This window comes from Trichosurus vulpecula, chromosome 4, assembly GCF_011100635.1.
Source record: "Trichosurus vulpecula isolate mTriVul1 chromosome 4, mTriVul1.pri, whole genome shotgun sequence".
Lineage (NCBI taxonomy): Eukaryota > Metazoa > Chordata > Mammalia > Diprotodontia > Phalangeridae > Trichosurus > Trichosurus vulpecula.
The window spans coordinates 115331460-115355092 of NC_050576.1; the positions used below are offsets into that span (position 1 = coordinate 115331460).

Consider the following 23633-nt stretch of genomic DNA (forward strand, 5'->3'; position numbering starts at 1 on the left):
TTGATAAGAAATTCATTGAGTGTTTTAGAAATAATAAAATGCTTTCTGTAGGCTTTAATATTTTAAATTTCATTTTATTTTTTCACGGCATATTCAACAAAGTTCTTTGCTAAATATCAGGAGCAGGAACAGACCTTGTTTGAGTAACTGAATGGATGAAGAGCTGGACTTAGTCTTAAAGAACTGGGTTCTAATCTAGCTTCCTTCATACCAACTACATGATCATGATGCTGCTTCCTCATCTATAAACAGAGATCATATCTATAGTACCTACCTCATAGGGTTGGTGCAAGGTGCTGTTGAAATGTTCATTTCATATATTAAGAAACATAGGATGGAAGAAATTTGGCTAGTAAACAGTTCCTGTTAAAAAGTTCTAGGGGAGAGAGGGTTCCTTTAGAGTTCAATATGCATCAACAGTGACATGGAAGCAAAAAATAAAACAAAACCCCTCAAACCAAAACCAGACTGTAATTGAGAGGCACAGTGTTCAGAATAAGGATCAAAAGATCTTGAGATAATAGTTCTGCTTTACTCTGCACTGATTAGGTTTCATCTAGTGTATTTTCAGTTTGGGGTCCCCATTTCTGGAAAGACATAAATAAACTGGAAAGGATCCAAAAGAGAAAGATGAGAATGGTGAAAGGAAAGGAGACAGGACCATATTAGACTCTCTTGAAGCAACTGGATTACTTTTGGTCTGGAGAAGAAAAAATTTAGGTGGTACATGTCATCAGTTTTCATATGTTCAAAGACCTATAAATGAGAAGACTGACTAGATAGAACTAGTTGTTGTTCTTCCTTCATTCTTGAAGAGGACCCATGACATGACAAAGGTAGTTTGACTTGTGAGTGAGTTGGATACAACCAGTGTGATGTGTGGAAGGAGCATGGAGCAAGGAAAAGAGAGCTGAGTTTGGACTGTAGGATACCTGATTTCAAATCCAGGCTCTGCCTTTTATTGTCTACTATTTTGAGTAGATCATTTCACCTCCCTGGTCCTCCGTTTCATTACCTGTAAAATAAGAGGTTTGGACTAAACAATCTCTTAAGGTCTCTTCTAGCTCTAGGTCTATGGACCTTTAAAAAGGTCTCTGTCAATGTCAGCTATCCATACGTAATAATGCTATTGAATTGCACATTAAATATAGTTGTCTTTAATTTTAAGTGGCTTTGGTTCTACATATTTTCCCCAAATGGCATAGGTTTTCTTTTGAAACCATTTGAACTCTAAATTTGTCCCCTTTTTTGTGCTGGCATAGCTTGAATCTTAAATTTCAAGATTTTAAGCCTAACATGCAGGGCCTTCTGACATCTTTCTTTGCTGGTATCTCAAGTCATTAATACAAATTCCTTTAGAAAAAAAATCTTTCCCCAGAATAAAATCTGTGTAGTTCTATTTTGTTCTTATTGATAACTGCCATGCTTTGTGACTATTCAGACTAGGTTCCTTTATAGTTTTTTCTCCCTAACTAGATTAAATTGCTTGGTGTCATTTCTTTTCCCCTGTTACTCCAAAGTGGAGCCTAGAATCATGTTCTCAGTAAATACTTAATCAAATCTTTAAAAACTTAGTAAAAATAAATGTTGGTATGTAATACTCATGTAGTAGAAATTAATGGTTACATTTATAACCTTGTATGCCTTTAAATTGCTAGTGAAAATTAAGGTCTGCTTGTTCAAAGAAATCTTCTATAATTATATGGCTCATATGAATGAATTTTGTGGTCCTTTTGTTTTAGTTTCTAGTAAATACTTGTTTATGTCACATGAACTTGTATCACAATTGGCCTCCTAGCTGAGACTTTTAAGGGTGCAGAAGACTGACACAGTAGCAAGACTGAATTAACCTTGGAGATAGAGTTACGAAGTCAGGGCGCAGGAAACTTGACCTCACTTAGGGTAGCTTTAATTGTCTGTAATCACCAAACTGTTGCAGCCTAGGTCACTAGCTATGTATTCCATAGACACTGAAGCAATGTGGAAAATCAAAAACCCACTGGAAATTATCTGAATAGAAATATGTTATACTAACTAATGAGGCAAAAGCAGTTGGATTTTTTTTTTTGAAGTACTGTAACTAGTTCAGGGAAAGCAAATAAGCTTTTGGTCTGATCTGTGACCTTTAGTAAATATCTGAGTTTGTTTCTAGCAGCATTCAGGTTTTGTTTTTTAGAATAATTTAGAATGGGATGCATTATGTAGCTAAGGGATTTCTTTTGGAGAAGGGAGGAATGGATGTTTTAAAGCCAGTGTGTCCACGTAAGGTCTTAGGATACCTCAAAAGCTGGCTCTTGTGATCATCTGCTTGTGCAGAAGCCTGACTGCTACTTCCAGTTCCCTCCTTGTCTGGAAATGGCAGTGCTGCTGTGACAAATACTGCTTTATAAAAGAAGAGAAGAAGCTCAGAATTCTGGTCATATGTGCTTGGAAGTAGGTGAAGATAATCCCTTTGTGACACAGTGCCTTGCACATAGTTGGGCCTTAATGAATGTTTGACTTGAATTATTGATACATGAAAATGCTCAATTCTATCTTCTTACCAATTGAATGAATATCCAGACATATTCAGTGTTATTTAATTAAAAAGTTTTTATAAATGATAAAGACCTAACAAATAAAAATTTACAATCTCATTTCTATGTCCTCATAAAAAGTAAGTGGTTCACTGGCCATAGGTTGTACAGCCCTGATCTAAAACATTGATTTACAGAGTGTGGCTCAGGGACCTCTGGAGGCCTCCAAAGCTTTTTATTGGGGGGAGGGGTCTGAAAGGTCAAAAATATTTTCATAATAATGCTAAACCATTTTAATTTCTAACACAGCAAAAATCAATAGATACGAACCATATAAAAATGCTTGGAATGGTCAGGTCTTCAGTAATTTTAAAGAGGGTAAAGGGGTCCAGAGCTAAATGACAGCAGAGATGTCACTCAACAGTATGCTGCAAGTATAACCAGAACTAAATTAAAATGTAATTGAGTAATATTTAATAAAATAAATAAAAATACAATAGAACATAGATAATGTTAATATGTGGTTTTCTAATTCAATATGCTACTGGCAGAAATCTCTGCATGTTTTAATAGCCCTGAGTTTAGTGGTTCATTTCTATTTGAGTTTGTCGCCAACTGGCCTAGAGTGTGGAATTTCAGTAAATGTTGCTTTGGTAGCTCTAACCAAACTTAATGGTTCTTTCCTCATGCCCCTTTTTGTGATCCTACCAGATAATTTAAATTCAAGCTTAGCAGTGATTGTGTCAGTTGAACCTGAAGTGTTGACTAACAGCCTAGTAGCTGAACTCTGTGCCCATAACTGCATCTTTTTCAGTCTGATTTGCTAAAATTTATTCATAGTCTGTGTCTGTCTCTCTGTCACAGTCTGTCTTTCTCTTTTAGCCTACTTGCTCTTCTGTCTCTCCCCAACCCTTCCTTCTCCCTTCTCTGTCCTAATGCTGCTAAAATAAAGAAAAGCTCACTTACATATTAAAACTCATGTGGTCCTAATTCTGGTTGTAGCCACTTTTAAACTAATTGTAAACTAGGGAAAGTCTGTATTCAGTCTGAATTAAGTGTAGTTTCTGGTGTTATATTTTTTCCCACTTACACAACAAGTGTTCACAAATATAAAGATAATACCAAGAAATCATGTAACACTTTCCTGATGTTTAATCTTATATTTGGGAGAGACAAGGCTGCCTGGTTAAATAATTAGAGGAATAACTTAAAAATACTAAATTGAGTAGTGCAAGTAGTACCGTTGAAATTCAGACAAGGGAAAAATCAATGTGTACCCAAGTTAGTGGACAATCTACTGGGGAAGTGGGAATTGAGCTGGATATCAAAGGTTCCCATATAGGGGATAAGAAAGCTGTTTCAGGCTTTATTTTATGATTTTCTTTTAAATAATTCTTTTGTCAGACAGTTTTTTTATTTCAAAAGATGTGTTAGGCATGGGTTATGGCATATTTTGTTGGTTTTCATCATATTCTTTGGACCAAAATTTTTTAGAGGGAACACAACTTCATATTTATAATGAAAAAATTTTTAAAGCAGTTTTAAAAAATTAACTATCCAGACTTTTCAATATCTTTTTTAAAAAACTGTGATATAACTGTATTTTAAATTGAAGTTCCTAGAATATTCATTACTTCTTTTTTATTGTCTTATGGCCAAGTTCAAGTTTCTTCATATAATGATGGACCTTTGATAAAAGTACCTGTTAAGTGCTCAGCCTAGCAAAGTGTCATGTATGGAGCAAGCTTCCAAAAATACATTGAATGAAGAAATGTTGACTTCTTGATGATACTAGAATATTATTAAGCACCTGCTATGTGCCAGACACTGTAATAGGAACTGGGGTCACAAAGACAAAAATAACAGTTCTTGCCGTTAAGGAATTTACGTTGGATCAGTAGGAAACACACACACATGAGTATATACAAAATATGTAGTTATAAATGCTAAAAAAAAAAATAGAGCTTGTATTTTATGCTAGGGCAAGGGGTCTTTGACTATTTTGTGTCATGGACCCCTATGGCAGACTTGTGAAGCCTACAGATTCTTCCTCAGAATAATCTGTTTAGATGCATAAAATAAAATGCATAAAATTACAAAGAAAATCAATTATGTTCAAAACACAGTTATTCAAAAAAAAGTTTTTTAAAGTTCACAGACTCCAAGTTGAGAACCCCTGTCCTGCAGGTAGTGGGAAATACGTAGAGCCACTTGAGCAGGGGAGTGAGGTGGCCATATTTATTACACTTTAGGAATATCAATTTGTTCCACTGTGAGGAGAATGGGATGGAATGGGGAGGGGACTGTGGAATCAGTTTCTTTGAAACATCATTGAATGCTGATGAAAGAGGTGTGATCATTGCCTGAAGAGAAGCTAGCTGTACTTTCTTTGGCACGGCAGTGTCTGAGAATAGTCAGATTTGTCTAGCCTTCATGCTATACTATCAGCCATGTGATGTAGTGGATGGTGTACTGGCATCAGGATGACCTGAGTTCAAATATTGCCTCCAATACCTATGAGCTGTGTGACCCTGAGCAAGTCACTTATCTCTTTTAACCTCAGTTTCCTTATCTAGAAATTGAGGATAATAATAGGACCTACCTCACAGGGCCCTCATGATGATAAAATGAACATATGTAAAGTGCTTTGCAAACCTTAAAAGTACTGTAGAAATACCAGTCATTATTATTTTCGTCATCATTATTCAGGACTTTCTTGCCAAAGTAGAGTGCAGGCATGAGTGAGCCAGCAGGTGCTAGTAATATATTAGTAGAACTATGTTTTGCTTCCAACTAATTAGAGCAGGGCTAGACAGCTTGGAAGTTGTTACTGAGAGATTGAGCACAATCCAGGTTGAAGAAAAATAAGGGGATATAGGACAAGATGAAACAAGGGGGTCTGAGACTTCATATGAGGAGTCAAGCTGAATAGGTAAAGGTGAGGTCACAGATGCAAACCAAGGTTGGATGAGAGGAGGAACAGATAGATAGATGATATACAATGAGCCTGATTCTAATCAGAGAAATCAAGAGGGTATTGAGGTGGCTGAGCTGAGGCTAGAAACAACGGTGGAGATCTCTCTTCCAAGAGGAAGAGTTGTGCCATCAGGCGCTTATAGTAAAGTGGAATGGGCAGCTCAGGGCTTTTTGAATAGTCCAGGACTAGAAAAGAACAGTCCTGTCTTGCCTGAAAAAGAGGTTCAGTGGGACTGGTTTTGTTAGGCCAATGTCTTCTTAGTGTCTTCGAGCATCAGAATCCTTTGCAGTAGAGGCAATGCTAATAGGTCCTAGAAATTTACCGGGTTTGGGAAGCCCTCTTTATGTTTGATTCTTCCCTCAAATTGGGCATCAGGGCCCCTGACAGCAGTGGTGTTTGTTTATTTGCTTGCTTTTTAGTGCTGTGATTTCAAAGTAGATAGCTAACTAAATGCAATATCTGGTTGAATGTCAGAGGATCATAGCATCTAGATCTAGATTAAACATCTAGAACACTTATATTAGAGATGAAAAAATATCTTCTAGAGATGATACCTACCTTTGTCAAATATGATAATCAGGAAATAGGATCACAAAGTGTTTTTTCATAAAATCAAGGGCATCTGCTTGTAGCACATCAAATATTTCTTTTACAGTATGATACTGGACTTATGGTTCTACACAGGGGCCTTACCATTACCAAGAGACTATGACTTCTCTGAGCCAGGACAAAGAATTAGAACACAGATGGTTTTTCCCGATTGCCCTTATCATTGCCATAAGACTCTTCTAAATGGTGAACTCCTTGGATGCATTTAACTTTGAAAAAAAATCCAATTTATATACACTTTTTCAAGAATACATTTATCAGATAAATGTGAATATGCTTACATAGAAATAGCAGTTTGCTAGTAATGTATTCAGAGGCTTCAAGAATCTGTGATTTCATCCATGAGTATCGTTTCCTTTTGACGATCACAGCTCCTATCGGTCTTACAGTTTTTGTGGGCTGTTAACAGCTAAGACTGGTGGCCACTGCTGTGGTGCTCAGCTTCTCCAAACTTTATTGCCTTTCTACTATCTGTATTCAAAATCTTTTCAGCTTTCTAGTATCTCCAGACCTTGTAATCTGATGGCATGGTCTTCAGGATCTCAGGGGGAGCTCTAGACTCTGCTGAAGCATCAGAGTGGTACTTTGGCGGAAGATACAAGTAATTTAAGTTGAATAAAATTTGCTGGATTTGTTGAGAGGTAGAGATATGGATTTTAATAATGAAGTTCCTAGAAAGCTGAAACCATCTTTCATTCTGGCTTACAATGTATCATGAATGTTTAAAAATATTTAATATTGAGAATTGTGTGTAGATGTAGAGTTTTAAGAGACCTCAGAGGCCCCTTAAAGGTGTTGGAGAGATTATGGAAAGGCAGGCAATGTTGGTTGAGCTGTGAATTGGTATAACCATTCTGGGAAGCAGTTGGAAGTTATACCAATAAAGTGATTAAAATGTCTGTACCTTTTGACCCCAAAATTTCTACTTCTAGGCTTGTACTCCAAGGAGGTTACTGACCAAAAAGAGAGGCTCCTTATACACTACATTATTTATAGCAGCACTTTTTGTAGTAGCCGAGAACAAAAAGCAAAGTAGATTGCTATCATTTGGGATTGTTGTTTGTCCTATGTTCTAGAAGAGGACCATGACATCAGGGAGGTGATACCATCCACCTTCAAAGGGAAACGGCAAGAGTTTACAAGGAGCCCTGCTTTTATATCTCCAGATATTCTGTCAGTTGAGGAATAGCTAAACAAATAGTGGTCCAGGACAGTAATGGTATATTACTGTGCTATAATCAACAACGAATGTGATAAATATGAGAACCATGCAGAGGCTTAGAACAATATGTGAAAGAACTGCAAGGCAATCAAAACCAAATGTATAAAATTACAAAGGTTCAACTTGACTGCAAAGAAGAGATATAAGAAGACACACCTCTGCACTCTTTTTGCAGAGGTGGGGGTCCACAGATGCAGAACACCATATATAATGAGATTTTTTTAAAAATATGTTGGTTGGTTTTGCTGAATTTTTTCCTTTTATCCCTATTTTTAAAAAAATCTTTGTTATAAGAGAGGGAGAAGAAGAATAGAGTGGGAAAAATAGACAACGTAAAAAGGAACAAACGATACCAGTAAAATCTAATTTTTAAAATAGGAACTGCCACTGTAACAATATCTTCACATACAACAGAAATTTTCTGTTCACCATTTAAAAGAATCCCATAGTGATGTTTTACAAAGAAACAATTTAAGGACAATTAGGAAAAATCATCTGTGTTCTGATTCTTTGTTCAGATCCAGGAAAGTTGTGGTCTCTTGGTAATGGCCAGACAACCTATATCTATAGCCTTACTTTCAGTATTATATCTATACTGTCTTTTACACGCATCTTGAACCTCAGAGAAGTATTCCCAACTAGCAATAGTTGACAGCCAACTCCTTTACAGCCTTAGCAATCCTTTTGTGTTTTGACTCTCACCCTCTCCTGAAATTTTATTCCTAAAAGTTGCCACATGCAATGTCCTTTCTAAGTCCTCATTCTCTTTGACTTCTCTATGGGAATTGTCACCATTGACTAATGTCCATCTTTGAAAAGCTCATCCCTTGGTTTCTGTGACACAGTATCTGTTCTTCCTTTCTCTGATTATTTCTTCTTTTTCTTTTCTGGCTCTTACTGTAGACATCACCCAAGTTTCAGCCTTGGCCTTCTGTTCCCTCTTTATTTTCTACTCAGTGATTTCAGACACTGTCATACTTAACATGATCCCTTCTCTTAAACCCCTAAATGTATACTTCAAGTCCCTCACCCCAATCTAAAGGTCATGCTTGACTTTCCAACTACCTGCTAGACACTTCCATTGAGTTGTCTGCAGTCACCTTAAAATATAGGGTCTAAAACTGACCTCACCATCCTGTTTCCTAAACCACCTTCATCTTTCTGAACTGATTTCCATTAATGAATGCCACCAACAGAAACTGTGTAGTTCTCTTAGATTTTTACCTTTTACTTGTTAAAATCCTGATATTCAATTAGTGGCAAACTCCTTTTGGTTGTTACTTAAATGTGTGTGTGTGTTTCATTATCTCCACCACCATCCTAGTTTAGACCCTTATCACATACCTGGATAATTGCAATAACTTTCCAAGTAGTCTCTTTATAGTCTTGTTACTTAAATCTAATCCATTTTGCATACCTATTAAACATCTGGATGACCGTATCTTCCTAAAACATCAATTTCATTATGTTGCTTTCCTATTCAGAAATCTTCATTGTCTTCCTCATTACCCACAGGTGGAAGTCCAAACTCCTTACTTAGCCAGATGTTCGGGCTTACCACAAATCATATTCCCGACTAGCTTTCTTCCTGTGTAAATCTTTGGTTCTAGCCAGACTATTCTACTTATCATGCCCTGAACATTCCTCATGCTTTGTACCTCGGCCCATGCTTTTTCCCTTCCTAGAATGCCTTCTCTGCCTATCTGAATCTTAATCATTTTTTAAAGCCCAGCTCAAATTCTACTTTTGTGAAGCTTTCATTGTTTCAATCACAAGTGGTATCTCTTTCTAAAGTCCTATCATGCTAATTTGTTTAGTGCTAGTAATTTACTACATGCTTAGAATGTTTTCCCATGTGTGTATCCCCTTAACTAGCTTTTAAGTCTTGAGAACAGGGACCACAACTCTTACCACTTTCTCTCAGTGTCTAGCATTACAGCTTGAATATTTTTGGTATTTAATAAACATTTTTTAATTTATAAGATGGGACATATAGGAAAAGGTGCTGCATTTTGGTAGCATAGGAGTTGGCAGCCTTTCAGAGGTGACTGCAAAGTCTTTTATTTATTCACTCTACAGTTTCAAGTTATAGTTAACAATAGCCCCTTTCCAAAAGCATTGTGGATTGGAAAACTTCCACCATTTCAGCCTAGTATTGGAGTATAATTTCATTATAGGTATGCTTTATTTCTCAGGAGAAGACACATAGACTTGGATAATGGAGATAAGATCTCTGTGACACTTAGTCCCTACTATTATAGAGGAGGATGTGTAAAAAGAATCTGGACCTTTTAAGAGGGAACCTATGTATGTTGAGATATAAAAAGAAAGATGAAAAAGCTATGCAAAAGGAACACCTGAATAAGGAAGCTGACCCCAGAGACTCAAGGAAGGAAACTGCACAGGAGACTATCTGCCCTGAGATTCAGATTTATGGCTTCTGCTCTCCCTTTTGAACTCTACCATGGCTTCCACAAATATCACAATTTGTAACAGTTATTTTTAAAACATTCACCATGTAAATGCTGGGATAGAAAGGTGAAAATTATAGTCCCCATTCTAAAAAAGTTATAGTACGGGAAATGAGAAACACGTAAGTATAATACAAATTCAAATAGTATCAAAATAAGCAAGAGGGAGACAAAATGCTGTGAGAGGAGGAGAGAGAGATCACTGTGGGAGAGTGGTAGATGAATTAGGTAAAGTTTCATAGACAATGTGGTACCTGTATTGAACCTTGATGGAAAAGAAGAAAGGTCTTTAACTGTCGAAGATAGGAATGGAAAGAGTCTATTCTAGACAAAGCACTCATTATGGACAAAATGGAGAGATGTGGATTGGATAATACTAGAGTTAAAGTGGGTTCAGAACTAGTTGAATGACCAGCCCAAAGGGATGATTAATTTACTGCTAATTGAGCTCCTTTGATGGAATGTGCCATTGTTCTGCTCAATATTTTTAAATAATTGGATGAAGATATAGATAGGATAATTTGCTTGAAGGGGTGACTAATACATTGAACAACAGAAATAAGATCCAAAAAGACCTGTGTTGGCTAGAGCAATGGGCCAAATCCAAGGAGAGGAAATTTTTAAAGAGAGAAATGTAAAATTTTCTGCATGATTGTTTTTTGGACCCAAATACAGGATGTGAAAATGTTGCTAGGCAACCATTCATGGGGAAAAATATATTTGGATTTTAATGGACTACATGCTCAATGTGAGTCATCAGTGTGACACAGCAGCTAAAATAGTAATGCCATCTTTGTCTTCATTAAGAGAGGTGAGGAGTCATAATATCTAGAATGAGGGAGGTGATAGTCCCACTATACCCTGCCCTGATAAGCACCACACGTGATACTGAAGTTCTAGATACCATATTTTAGGAAAGACCTTGATAAATTGGGGTGCATCCAGAGAAGGACAGCAAGGTTGGCAAGGAAACTGGAGACCATGTCAATATAAGGATCCACTGAAGGAACTGGAGATGCTTATCTCAGAGAGCAAGAGACCTTTAGGGATCATAGTGGCTGTATTCAGCTATTTGAAAAGTTGACATGTAGAAGAGTATTAGACTCATTTTACTTCATGCCAGTGGGTGCAGCTTGGACTTGAGAGTTGGCACTTGGAGAAGTACAGAGTTAGACTTGATGTAAAGTAAAACATTCTCAGCCAGTAGGGTTATTCAAAAAAGCTAAATAGCCATTTGTTGGGGATTTTATAAAGTAGATTCTTGTTGAAGAATGCAATGACCTAAATGAAATTGTAGGTCATTTTTAAGGTTTGCATTGAATCAAGAAAGGATACTTGTGGTATGGTAGAGATCACTACCACTACTGTGGAAGAGTCAAAAGACCAGATTTTGAGTCTAGCTTTGCAATCTACAGGCTTGTTAGGGGGCATGCTGTTTCATCCCTCTGGGCTTCATTTTCTTCATCTATAAAGTGGAAGGGTTGAATTGGATTATTTCTAGGATTATTTTTAGTTTAAATAGTTTGTGATTCCAAATACAAGACATGATCCTTGCCTCCAACTCATACATAAGAAAGTTAAATAACAATTTAAAAAATTTTGAACTGTTAAAAGCAATAGACCTCTTTTGCTAACTTAATTTTTTTATGCACTACTAGGAAAACTGTTGCCTTTGTAGGAAGACAATATGAAAATAGTACCTTTTAAATCTCTGTAATGGTTCTGAATAGTCTATAATTTGTTTACTTGTGCTCTGGAAATGTCCAACAACTAAATAAACAGGTCCCTTGAAAAAACTTTAACCATTGAGCTGATTATTTGAAGTCCTTATTAGATATAAAGTTCAGAATTGAAACTCCATTTTTATTGAAATATTTGGAAGCATTTGATTTATAATACTTATAATCATGCTATCATTTGTCTTAGTAAATTTTTTTTGTGATGATAAAATTTTCTTCATATATTCTACTTGAAATGTGGTATTGGATCCAGGTTTCCTTCCCGCATTTCAAAATGCATTTCTTACTATATTTCCATTTTGATACAAGTACTTTTGTGTGAGATTTTGCTTCAAGAAATAGTTTGCTTTAAATATTTTAAGTCAACTTTTGAATAGATAAATAACACCCATGTTTTTCTATATTTTTGTCTATAGATGCCTCTTCAAATGAACAACAAGACCTTTTCTGTCAGAAGTTGGAGCAGTGTTGCATACTATTTGATTTCATGGACTCCGTTGCAGACTTAAAAAGCAAAGAAATTAAAAGGGCAACGCTGAACGAACTGATTGAGTATGTTTCAACAAATCGTGGTGTGCTTGTTGAATCAACATATTCTGATATAGTGAAAATGGTAAGCTTCTAGATTTATGTTCCTTTAGATTAACCCCTGATTAAAATTAGGTGTGACTATATAACTGTCCAAAGTGATGAAATTGCCTTTTTAAAAAAGCAAATATCTCAGAATTTATATATCCAAACAGTCACCTTGGAAGCTGGCTACAGCTACAGAAGAAAACAGAAGGAAGACCAGAAAGAATCACAGACAAGTAGGACAACTTTGAAAGTTACATATTGAATTTATTTTAACAATTATTAAAAAAAACAAGTTATACACAATAGATATAGTTTAACATACAATCCTCTTTTTTATCTACTGTGTATATGGAAATACCAATTTTAATTTTAAAATTAATTTTAAAATTAAATTTTAAAAAATCAGTTGAAGATGAGTTAGTCAAAGATTTGGTAGGCATGTTTTACTTCCATTTATTAAGTAAAAGAAGAGATGCTCAATTCATAATTTACTTGTGAAATAGTAAGATTTTCTTTTTATCACTTAGAATTTACCTAAAACTTTGGCAGAAACATTTTGTTTATAGGTGCTTAGGCCAAAAGTTTAAAAAGAGACTTTCTGTCCTCAGTGTCCAATTCAGTAAGCATTTATCAAGCTTACTACATGTTTTCCTTCCCATATTTTCATATTCCATTCCATTCCATCTCTGGGCCTTCATAGTGCTGCATCCAGATGATGTGCCATGTCTAGACTACTCTCCCTCCTCACCTGTACTTCATGGAAGCTCTGGGTTTTTTTTTTCCAGATCATTGCTCAGCTGCCACCTTCTTTAGAACAGCTTTGCTAATCCTCTTATTCGTTGGTGCTTTCTCTCTTGAAATTATTTTGCTTAACTTTTTACCTATTTTGTATGCACTCATATTCTTGTATAGGTTATATCTACCCCGTCCCACCAGTACAATGTAAATTTCTTGATCCTAGAGTCTGTTTTCTTTAGTTTCTGTCTAAACAATTTTTGCACTTAGTGTGTTTTTGAATGTTTGTTGAAATGAGCTGAAGTCACAAAGATTGAATAAGACTTGATCTCTGGCCTCCAGAAGCCTAGAACATTGAAGAAAGGGACAAAAATAACAAATCAAAGTATAAGTAACCATTATAGTGGATGAAGATCTGCTTGTCCTTTGAAGTTTTAAAAAAATAAAAAGGACCTGGGTTCAACCTCCCTCCCACACATCTGAGCTGAGTGACCATGCAAAGTTCAAGTCAGGCCCCTGGCTGGTCAATCTGTGACACATCTCAGCTGAGTGGCTACAAGGCTAGTGTTACTTAATCTCTTAGGGCCCCGAGGCAACTATGTCTTCAGGACCAATTAAATTGTGGTTCTGACTGGAGAAAAGCTACTATGAGATCTCACTGAGTACTTTAAAATTATAAAGAAGATCTAGTCCAGTTCTTTCATTTGACAGTTGATGAAACTCAGGCCCAGACAAGGAAGGAAAGGAAATCATCACTGAAGCATAAAACTTCAAAAGTTAAGCTTTGGGTTTTGTGAAGAAATCATTTTACTGCTTTTACCAGAGGTGCTGGAGTTAACATATCCAGATTTAAGTGATGCCTATTTGTTTTCATGAAAGTGTGATTACAAACGCAAATGTAATCTTTAGATTCTAAGCCTACATATAGGAAGTTTGCCAAGGCGGGTCAAGTCCGTTCCATATGAACATCATTGAAGAAATTGAGGATGTTTAGCTTGGGGAGAGGAGAGGACAGAAGAGAGGAGGAGGAAGAGGAGGGGAGGGGATGAGAGGAGCAAGGAGGGGAGGGGAGGGAGGGGAGTGTTCCATGTAGATTAGCTTTTTTGTTGTTGGCCTCTGAGGGCAATATTAGCATATAAAGAAGAGCTTCCTAACCACTGGAACCCCACACTCGAATTCCCCTGTCTTTTGGTCTTCGTGCAAAGACTGGATGACGTGTTGTGTATGTGTAGAGGGGAATTCTTGCTCAGGTACTGGTTGGATTATGTGACTTCCAAGGCCCCTTCCAACTCCACAACTCTGTGCTTCTCTGAGGTTGTTTATTCTAAATAGTATCAGTAGGTAGATGGCATGAACTAAATGGAACCAAGAGGTGCATTTGAAAACATGCAACTTAAAATGTCAGGTTCACAAATTGGGTCACTGTCTGTTTTATTAAATGAGTAAAATGAACAAAATAATATTTTACTTCTGTGGTTATTGAGCATCTTATTTTGTAGTGCCTGTTAATTACCAGTAAAACAGATGTACTTTTTAATCCTACGTTCAAATCAACAAAAATATTACCTAAATGCAGTTGATGGGAGGGATCTGGGCCCCTTAAAGGAAAGGCCCTTGAACTTTACCACAAATTTCAGGAACCCAATCCCTGGCATTCACCTGGAGCATCTGGCCCACCCCAGTCCACCATGATTACTTAATTAGTTTACTTGACACTCCTTAATCTTACCCACGCCCCTTTCTCTGTTATACTGGACCACTCCAGGCTACTTTCCACTCCTTAATCCTGTCCAGACCTTCCCACACTCTTTCTGTATAAAAGTGTTCATTTTGCCCCCATTAAATTGCTCAGATTCTGAAAATCTGGCCTGCTTCTGTTGGTGTTACAGTAAACTTGCTACTTGGACTGAAAGAAGGCTTGAGTGGTTGAATTCTTTTGAGGCAGACCCTCACGCTGTAGCACCCCTAGACCGCAACACAGCAAGTAAATGTAAATAAATTAAAATCTAGATTATTCTCAAGTGGTAGTGCTTCTTCTACCTTCTGATTTAACTCAGGCTCCTCCTCTATGTTTGTGGTCAAAGGCACTATGATATAATGAGTCTTCTTTGAGACAAATGATTATGAAATACTAGGATAGATGTTAAATCAAGCACCCATTAAATGCCTCTAAAAAAGATCTCTACTCCCAGTCTATTAGGGTGGATGATACAAGAAAGCACTAAGTAGTCTACAAAATAAATATAAATGCACATGAAAAGTATGAGTCAAATGTGAGAACTGAGGAGGGAAAGTAAGTTCTGTTGAGGATAATCAGGTCCAACCTTCACTTGAAATTTCTGTGCCTGAGATAAGGAGCTAGAAAGATAGGTAGATAAAATATTTAATATGTGCCAATCACTGCGCTTAGTACTGGGGACACCAAAACAAAATAATCCCTTCCCTCAAGGGGCATCATCTATCCTAGTCAACTGTAAAGCGGAGTAATTGGGTGTGGGGAGAACAAGGCATCTGGTTGGTATTTAGGTGGGGCAGAGGGAAAGAAATGAGCAGCCTGGCTGGGACTTTTGGTGATGTGGATAGAAACAATAGTATGAGCCCTCAAATCAGTTTGACAAATTTGAAGAGAATATAGAATCCTCATATACCAGTTCACCTAGGAAGCCAAGACCCTTCTTGAGGAAGGGAAAGGCCAATCAAGGAGGAATTTATCTGAAATGCTGGGAGTAGGAGGTGGGGTGGGTAGGGTGGGGAAGAAAGCCAATTCCTTCCTGTTTAACCAATCTGGCTAACTAGATGCTAACCGGGTTGTTTAGGTGCTGCTTTCAGTGCCTTAAGGCAAAGTCTCTCCTGGCTTTCCATCCTAGTTTAATCTGACCAAGGAAGACTTCATGAAAGAGGTGGCATTAGAAATGGATCTTGAAAGATGGTTACAGTTTCAGAGATAGAATAAGATGCTTTGGGCATAGGGAATGGTATGCTCAAAGACACAAAAGGGAAGACTTCAGGAAGCTTTGGTGCACGGTGAATTTCAGTACAGTTTGGCTTGAGGGGCAACAATAGGAAAGAGCTGGATAGTTAAAGTGCCACAGATTTTGGAGGACCTTGAATATAAGGCTAGGCATATGTGTGCCTAGTTCAGCACACAGTAAAGAGCCATTGAAGAGCTTTGATCAGAGCAGTTGCATATATATATACATATATATATATGTATATGTATATATATGTATATATTTATATACACACACACACACATATACATATATATTTATGAAGATTAGAATGGCAAAGAGTTGAATGATTTGCAAAGAAGAGATCAGAGGCTAGAAGACCACTTAGACAAATTCAGTCATCCAAGTGGGAGATAAAAGTCTGTATTAGCCTTCAAAGTTCTTCCTATGTTTAAATCTCTCCATCCATCAAGTTGGGGGTGGGAGGGTGGGGGAGGGGAGCCGAAGAGCTGCTTATCAATTGGGAAATGGCTGAACAAATTATGACATACAAATGTAATGGGATATGATTTTACTATAAGCGATGATGAGGGGGTGGTTTCAGAGAAACCTGAGAAAACTCGTTTGAACTGATTCAGAGTGAAGAAAGGAGAATCAGGAAGACAATTTATACCAAAGCAAGAATATTGTAAAGACACACAACTTTAAAAGACTTAAGAACTCTGGTCAACTACAATTTTAGAGGACTCATTATGAAACATGGTATCTACCCCCTGACAGGTAACGGACCCAAAAAACAGATTGAGATATATCTGATTTGGACACAGACAATGAAGGAATTTGTTTTGCTAGACTGCATATTTATTGCAAAGTTTTTCTAGTTTTTTCCTCCATTGGTTCAAGGGAAAGAGGAGATAGAGAAAATAGATTTTTGTTCTTCTAAAAAATTAATTTTAAAAAGACTTGAAAAAATTCTTCATTGGGCATTGGGGAGTAAAGCCTCAACATGATGAAATGAGCAAATTTTTAATAGCAACAGATAGGGTGGAGAGAGACACCAATCAAAATTAATTTGGCTCTATTAAAGTCCAAAGATGGTAAAAATGGAAGAACAAGATATAAATACTAATAGCGTCTTTTGCCTTAGAAATGTGTATCTGCCTTTTGGTGGTAATGAGGTACTTTTGTGCCAGTGGAATACTCATTGACCACCTAAAAATTGATATGTGTTTTATTGTGAGAGAGAACCCTATTTCAGTATGAATTATGCTCTATCAAAGATGTTATTAATGTCCTAAATCCCTGTCAGTGTCTATTATAAGGAACTCATTCTAAAGCTTAATCTAATGCAGGGGTTCCTAATCTTTTTTTCTGTCAAGGATCCCTTTGGCAGTCTAGTGAATTCTGTGAGCCTCTTTTTAGAATAATGGTGTATCGACTACATTGATAATTGAAGGAAATGTTAAATTTTACTTAGAGGTTAGTGAAAATCGATGTAATCTTATCTCATCCAAAATCTTAGGCTGTCCTCAGATCTGTCCATGGACCTCAAGTTAAAATCCGCTGTTCTAAAACAATATGGTATCCCACCACATGTGTTGGCTTTTGCTTCAGAGGGCTTGGATTTGAATCCAAAGTCTGCTATTTGCTACCTATGTGATTGCGGGCAAGTTACTGTATTTCTCTGAGCCTGATTTCCTTACCTGTAGAAACAGATGGTGTGTAGTGCTTAGAACATTGGGCCTGGAGTCAAGAAGAGCTGAGTTCAAATCCAGCCTCAGACAACTAGCTTTATAGCCCTGGGCAAGTCACTTTACCCTGTTTGCCTCAGTATCCACTTCTGTAAAATGAGCTGGAGAAGGAAATAGCAAACCACTCTATAATCTTTGCCAAGAAAACCTCAAATGGGGTCATAAAGAGTCACAAATAACTGAAATGAATGAACAATAACAACTTCTTCTTGTTGTTTTTTAAAAAGGGGGTTAGACTAGATAGATATGTAAGGTATCTTCCAGCTCTAAATCTTGTGATCTACTGTGGTGTGTTCTTTGTTTACATTTTTATTTGCTTTTCTTTATAAGTCTCTAGTGAAGAAAATGAAAATTTCTCTCTTGTCTTTAGTGACTTAAAATATTTCTTGATTTGGAAATCTTTGTAGCTTTTAAGAAGACATCTATATTCTCCATTAACAAAATTGTTGACTCTAGAGACAAAAGATATGTTGTTGAGTTGTTTTCAGTCATGTCTGACTCTTCGTGACCCCGTTTGGGTTTTCTTGGCAAAGATACTGGAGTGCTTTGCCATTTCTTTCTCCACTTCATTTTGCAGACAAGGAACTGAGACAAACAGGTTTAAGTGACTTGTCCAGGGTCACACAACTAGTAAGCCTCTGAGGCTAGATTTGACTTGTCCAGGGTCACACAGCTAGTAAGTCTCTGAGGCTAGATTTGAACTCCTGAAGTTGAGTCTTCCTGATTCCAAACCCATTGCTCTATTCATTGAGACACCTAACTGCCACAAAAAACACTATTTAAGTCAGATTGGTGAAGGTACCATGCCCTAGTCTAGTAAAATGTGATTCACTGTCTTAGATCAGGTGAAATTTAGTTTCTGCTTTTGAAAAGTAATGAATATTTAATTGAATTTTTCTGAGTAAGAATGGTTCTTCCCAAGTCTGTCAAGACAAATCAAGCAATGATTAGGCACCTATAAGAGCCACACACTGCGCCAAACAATTACTAGGGTTACAAAAAATGGCAAAAGCAGCTCCTTCCTCAAGGAGCTCATAGTCCAAATGGGGGCAAAAACATGTAAAGTATAAACAAAACATAGCAAGGATAAATTGGAGGCAATCTCCAAGGAAAGGCATTAGCAATGAAGGGGTATCGGAAAAGGCTTCTTGCAGAAGGTCTTTAGCTGAGATCTGAAGAAAACCAGGAAAGCCTTGAGGCTGAAATGAGCCAGGAGAGAATTCCAAGCATGGGAAGGAGATAGCCAGTGAAAATGCATGGAGTTTGAGAAATGGTGTATTGTGATCTATTAACAAGGAACAACAGGGAGCCAGGTGTCATGGAGGGGAACAAGGTAGAAGACTGGAAAGGTAAGAAGAAACCAGGTTATGAAGAATTTTAAAAGTTAAGCAGGATTTTATATTTGAGCCTAGAGGTAATCAGGAACCATGTTATTTGTATATAAATAATATAAGCGGGACAGCTAGGTGGTGCAGTAGGTAGAGCACCAGCCCTGGAGTCAGGAGGACCTGAGTTCAAATCTGGCCTCAGACACCAGACACACTTACTAGCTGTGTGACCTTGGGTAAGTCACTTAACCCCAATTGCCCTTCCTTCCCCCCTCCAAAAAACAAAAACAAAATAATATAAGCAATGTGAAACTAGCTGAGCTCTTAAATTGTAATGACAATCTGACTTGGAAAAATATTTGGTTGTTAGTTTATTTTGAGGTATGACATTAACATTAATTTAATTTTAGATAAAGCAGGTAAATCCTCATGACATTGTTTCAAAGAACCTGAATATCCAACAGTTTATGAATTAGCATACGTGACATAATATCTTACTATTCTGAATGTTTTATAGTTTTTAAAAAAAACTTAAAATACCACATGCTAAAAACCAAATCTATATTTCCAAGACTGACAAACGTTATGATGATTATTGATAAGTCTTCTCTCTCTGAGAGAATTAGGTATAAATGACAGTCCTCTATGTGACTAAAGGGGGTTCAGTGGGTTCATGAGTCGTACCAAGAACACTTGTCACTTATTGAATGCTGCATCAGTGATAATAGAGACCTGTTGATTTATTTATGATAAAACTGAAATTTCAGTGAAATTGGCATCCAGGACCCTGATCTTATTTGCTGGTCCCTTTCAAATGTTTAGTTCCCTTTGTCTATGTCTGGGGGTTATAACTATGTAATTTAGTCAGCCTACTTAAGCTAAACTGTAAGACTGGGGTTTTTTTGTTTGGGGAGGGGCGGGTGGTTTGGGGGTGGTGGTGGTAATAATGTTTAGTTTACTTGCTGTCTCCAAATATTATTTCCCTAGAAGGCTTTGTGAATGTAGAGGTGAGATACAAAATAAATTTTTCTGAGGGAGCTGTTTACTGTATTTAAAAAAAGGTTGAATTCAAATGAACAAATTAAGTGCTTCCTATGTTATGTTAGGTGCAGGAGAGACAGGGGAAATGAGCCAGTCAATACCCTCAAAGAAATAGGAATTAGACATCTACACAAATGAAGAATGATACTGTCCAGTGCAGAAAGAATTTGCCAAATATTTGAGAGGTAGGAGCATATTGAAGAATTATACCCATGTTTTATAAAGCAAGCACTTAATAAAACTCTTGTTGACTTTTCAGATTCACATCATCTTTTGCAAGAAAATGAAAGAAAGAAGTAATAATTCAGGGAATATAGGAGGGAGAACCAGCCCTCTTCGGGTCTGGGATCTGAGGTCTGATGAAATCAAAGAGAGAGATTAGAAATAAAGAAAGCAAGCAACTTGTCTTGATTTTCAAGAGAGAAAGTTTTTTTTTCTTTAAATCTCACTTGGAGTTGTGGAGTTAACCCTAAGCCAAACCTTTAAGATATGCAAAACACTTAAGAAATATTATCTCACTTGGCCCTTACAATGATCCTGGGGTCATTGTTTTATTGTTCCCATTTTAGGGGTAGTGAGATAGACTGGCTGAAGTTAAGTGACTTGTCCAGGGACAGATAGTTAAAAAGTATTTGAGGCTCAATTTGAACTTGATTCTTTCTGACTCCAATTCCAGGACTCTATCCACTGTGCCTCAATTTCTGAGTTATCAAATAATAATCTTAAAAATAAGTCCCTTTTGATTGTCAAACTGTCCTTATCTAACAACAGAATTTAAGTCTATAAATGTGTTTTTGTTCATAGATCAGTGTCAATATCTTCAGGACTCTTCCTCCAAGTGATAATCCAGACTTTGATCCTGAAGAAGATGAGCCAACCCTTGAGGCATCATGGCCTCACATACAGGTGTGAAACAGAATTGTATGTTGACTATGAATCATTCAAAGTGAAGATAATTCTTCTCTGCTCATTGTTGTATATTGTAGATTCTGATTATTAAATTCATAGATAAATTTATTTTAAAATTTACCCACTTAACAGTTTCTTGCTTTCTAAAGAAACAATTAAACGTATTGAGAAGTCTATTCCTTAAAGTGTCCTCAACTACCGTCTGTTTTTCCTTCCTCCTGCACCCCCCCAATACTGTTATTTTTTTCTGTTTGAGTAGGCTTGTGAGACATGAGGAAAATGTTGAAACTAAAGGATTTTGACTATTGCACAGAATTAATTTTTTTTTTTTTTGAAAATACAGATGCATCATTAATGCGCAAAAAATGTTAATAACAAGCAGCTGGGTTGTAGAGTGGATAGAGCGCTGGGAAGACTTGTCTTTCTGAGTTCAAATGTGACCTCAGACACTTAGTAGCTGTATGACCCTGGGCAAGTCACTTGACCTTGTTTGCCTCAGTTTCTTCATTTGTAAAATGAGCTGGAGAAGCAAAAGGCAAACCAATCCAGTATCTTTGTCAAGAAAACCCCAAATGCAGTCACGAAGAGTTGGACATGACTGAAACAATTGAACAAGAAACAATCATCCTTACATATGTCAATTTTAGCAAAAGACTGAATTTAAAATTTTGACACTGCAATTTGATCACAAGAATGATACAGGTAGGTGAAAAATATCACCAGATATACTGGCTTAAGGTATTAACAGAGTCAGGAAACAACATACTATATAGGTTCTTGAGATTTTTTATTTTTAATTGTCCAGTGTATCATCTTCCCACTGGAGCACAGCTTAGGAATGCGTAAAGTATGACCATCTTAACAACTAAGTATCTTCAATAGGCCTGAAATAGGAAGGATAGCCATCCTTTAAGTCTTACTTGATACCCCCTTGAGGTTCTGTAGTACTTAAGTAATTCCATTTTATCTTCTAGAATTGTTTGGTTCTCAAAATATTTGCAATAGGTGCTTGTTAAATTTATATAGCTTTTTAAGCAACAGCAGGAAATTATTAGATTTGCTCAAAGTGGAAGTCGAACTGAAACTACAAATACTATACAAAATTTATAAATTTTGTTTGCTTTTTACATTGGACCAAAACAATTGTATAAACTGAAACCGAATTGTATAAACAAAATATTTGAGGTAGTTGGGACTTGTTGCCTCTGAAGTCAATGAAATTAAATTAATTTTTTTAATCGGCAAGTAAGCTAGCAAGCAGAGTTTTGAGATGTCAAAAAAAAAAAAACCAAAAAACAAAACCCACAACTTAGTTGTCAAATAAATTGCCAGCAAATTTAAGTTCTACTTGAAAAAGGTATTATAGGCGACTCCCATTCAGATTCCCACAATTCTGGACTCATGACCCTTCTACAGAATTGGGGCAAATTTTAAGAAAAAGATGTTTACTTAATTTTCATTTACTGTTTTTAAAGTAGTACCTATTTGCATATAAACACTGAATTTAATTTAATTCAGTACTAATTTAATATGATGCTTTCTATTTAATCAAAACTTTTATGTACAATTGGATCCTTACTCGGCAAATTTACCTTCCCCCCGAGTAATTTTTCCTCATATGACATAGAAACTAATGACACTTCTTTACTAATATTCTGTATTTCAGGCATAACCAAACAATCCTGACCTTTCCCAAAGTAAATTTGAATTAATAAGACTTTACAATATAGAGCAAGGAAATTCATGTATGATTTAAATTAAGAACATTGGACTGGGAGCCAGGAAACCTAGATTTTAGCTCTGCTGTTAGCTAAGCAAGACATCTAACCTATCTGAGCCTTTGCTTCTTCTTCCTGTCAAATGAGGTGATTGAACTACATAACCTGTTCAAAGTGCTTTCCAATTCTAGGAGGCAAACAGGGTGAAGTGACTTGCCCAAGGTCACACAGCTAGTAAGTGTCTGGTGCAGGATTTGAACTCAGGTCTTCCTGACTCCAAGCCCCGCACTCTATCCACTGTGCCACCCAGCTGCCTCAATTCACTTTTGGATAGTTTCAGTTGTTAAGTTTTTTGTTTTTCCAGATGTCAATCGTAAATTTAACTTTTTGCAATTTCCACCCCTTCTTCCTGGTTCTGGCCTCTAGGGACAAACGGAACAAGTTTAATCTATCTTACACATGACAACTGCTCATCTGTTGAAGATAATTATCATATCCACCTGGAGCCTTTTCTTTTTTATACTAATCAGCCCCAGGTGGCTCAACCAGTCCTCACATCGCATGAACTCAGGCCCTTTACCATCCTCATTGCCTACTCTGGGAATGCCCTCAAGCCTGTCAGTATCTTTCCCAAAATATGGCATCCCACTGAACACAGCATTCCAGACATGATCTGGCAGCTCAGAGTACATCTTGTATATTGGGACCCACTTTCCCCCCCAGATGAATATATTATCTTAATATACTGAACCCATTCCCCACCATCATCATGTGCATTTGGGAGGAAAAATATACCTAAAAAGTTCTAACCAAAATAATAATAATAATCCTATTTGAAGTGTTAAGGCCCTCTACATTCCCTAATCCTCAAGTTTCAGTAATGTCTTGCATTCCCGTTCAAAAAATAATCAAATTCACTTAATTGCTGAAGTGATATTGTGTTTAAGTGGAATTTCTCTTCAATTAAAATATAAATATTTAAACTAACTAGCTCTCATTTTCATTTATCTGATATATATCTTTTGGTAGTTTTTCTGTTGGGGGTCATTTTAAATGTTCATGGAAAGGAGTGAGTAAAAATTCAGTACAA

General features: G+C 36.7%; 1 protein-coding gene across 1 annotated transcript in view; it reads left to right on the top strand.

Moving 5' to 3' along the window:
* The window catches only part of PPP2R5A (protein phosphatase 2 regulatory subunit B'alpha), an 85984-nt gene that overhangs the window by 35360 nt on the left and 26991 nt on the right, over positions 1-23633 (top strand). The window contains exons 2-3 of the mRNA XM_036753697.1: positions 11951-12147; positions 20721-20822. Coding sequence (XP_036609592.1) covers positions 11951-12147; positions 20721-20822 — 299 coding nt within the window. The remainder of the gene's footprint in view (positions 1-11950; positions 12148-20720; positions 20823-23633) is intronic.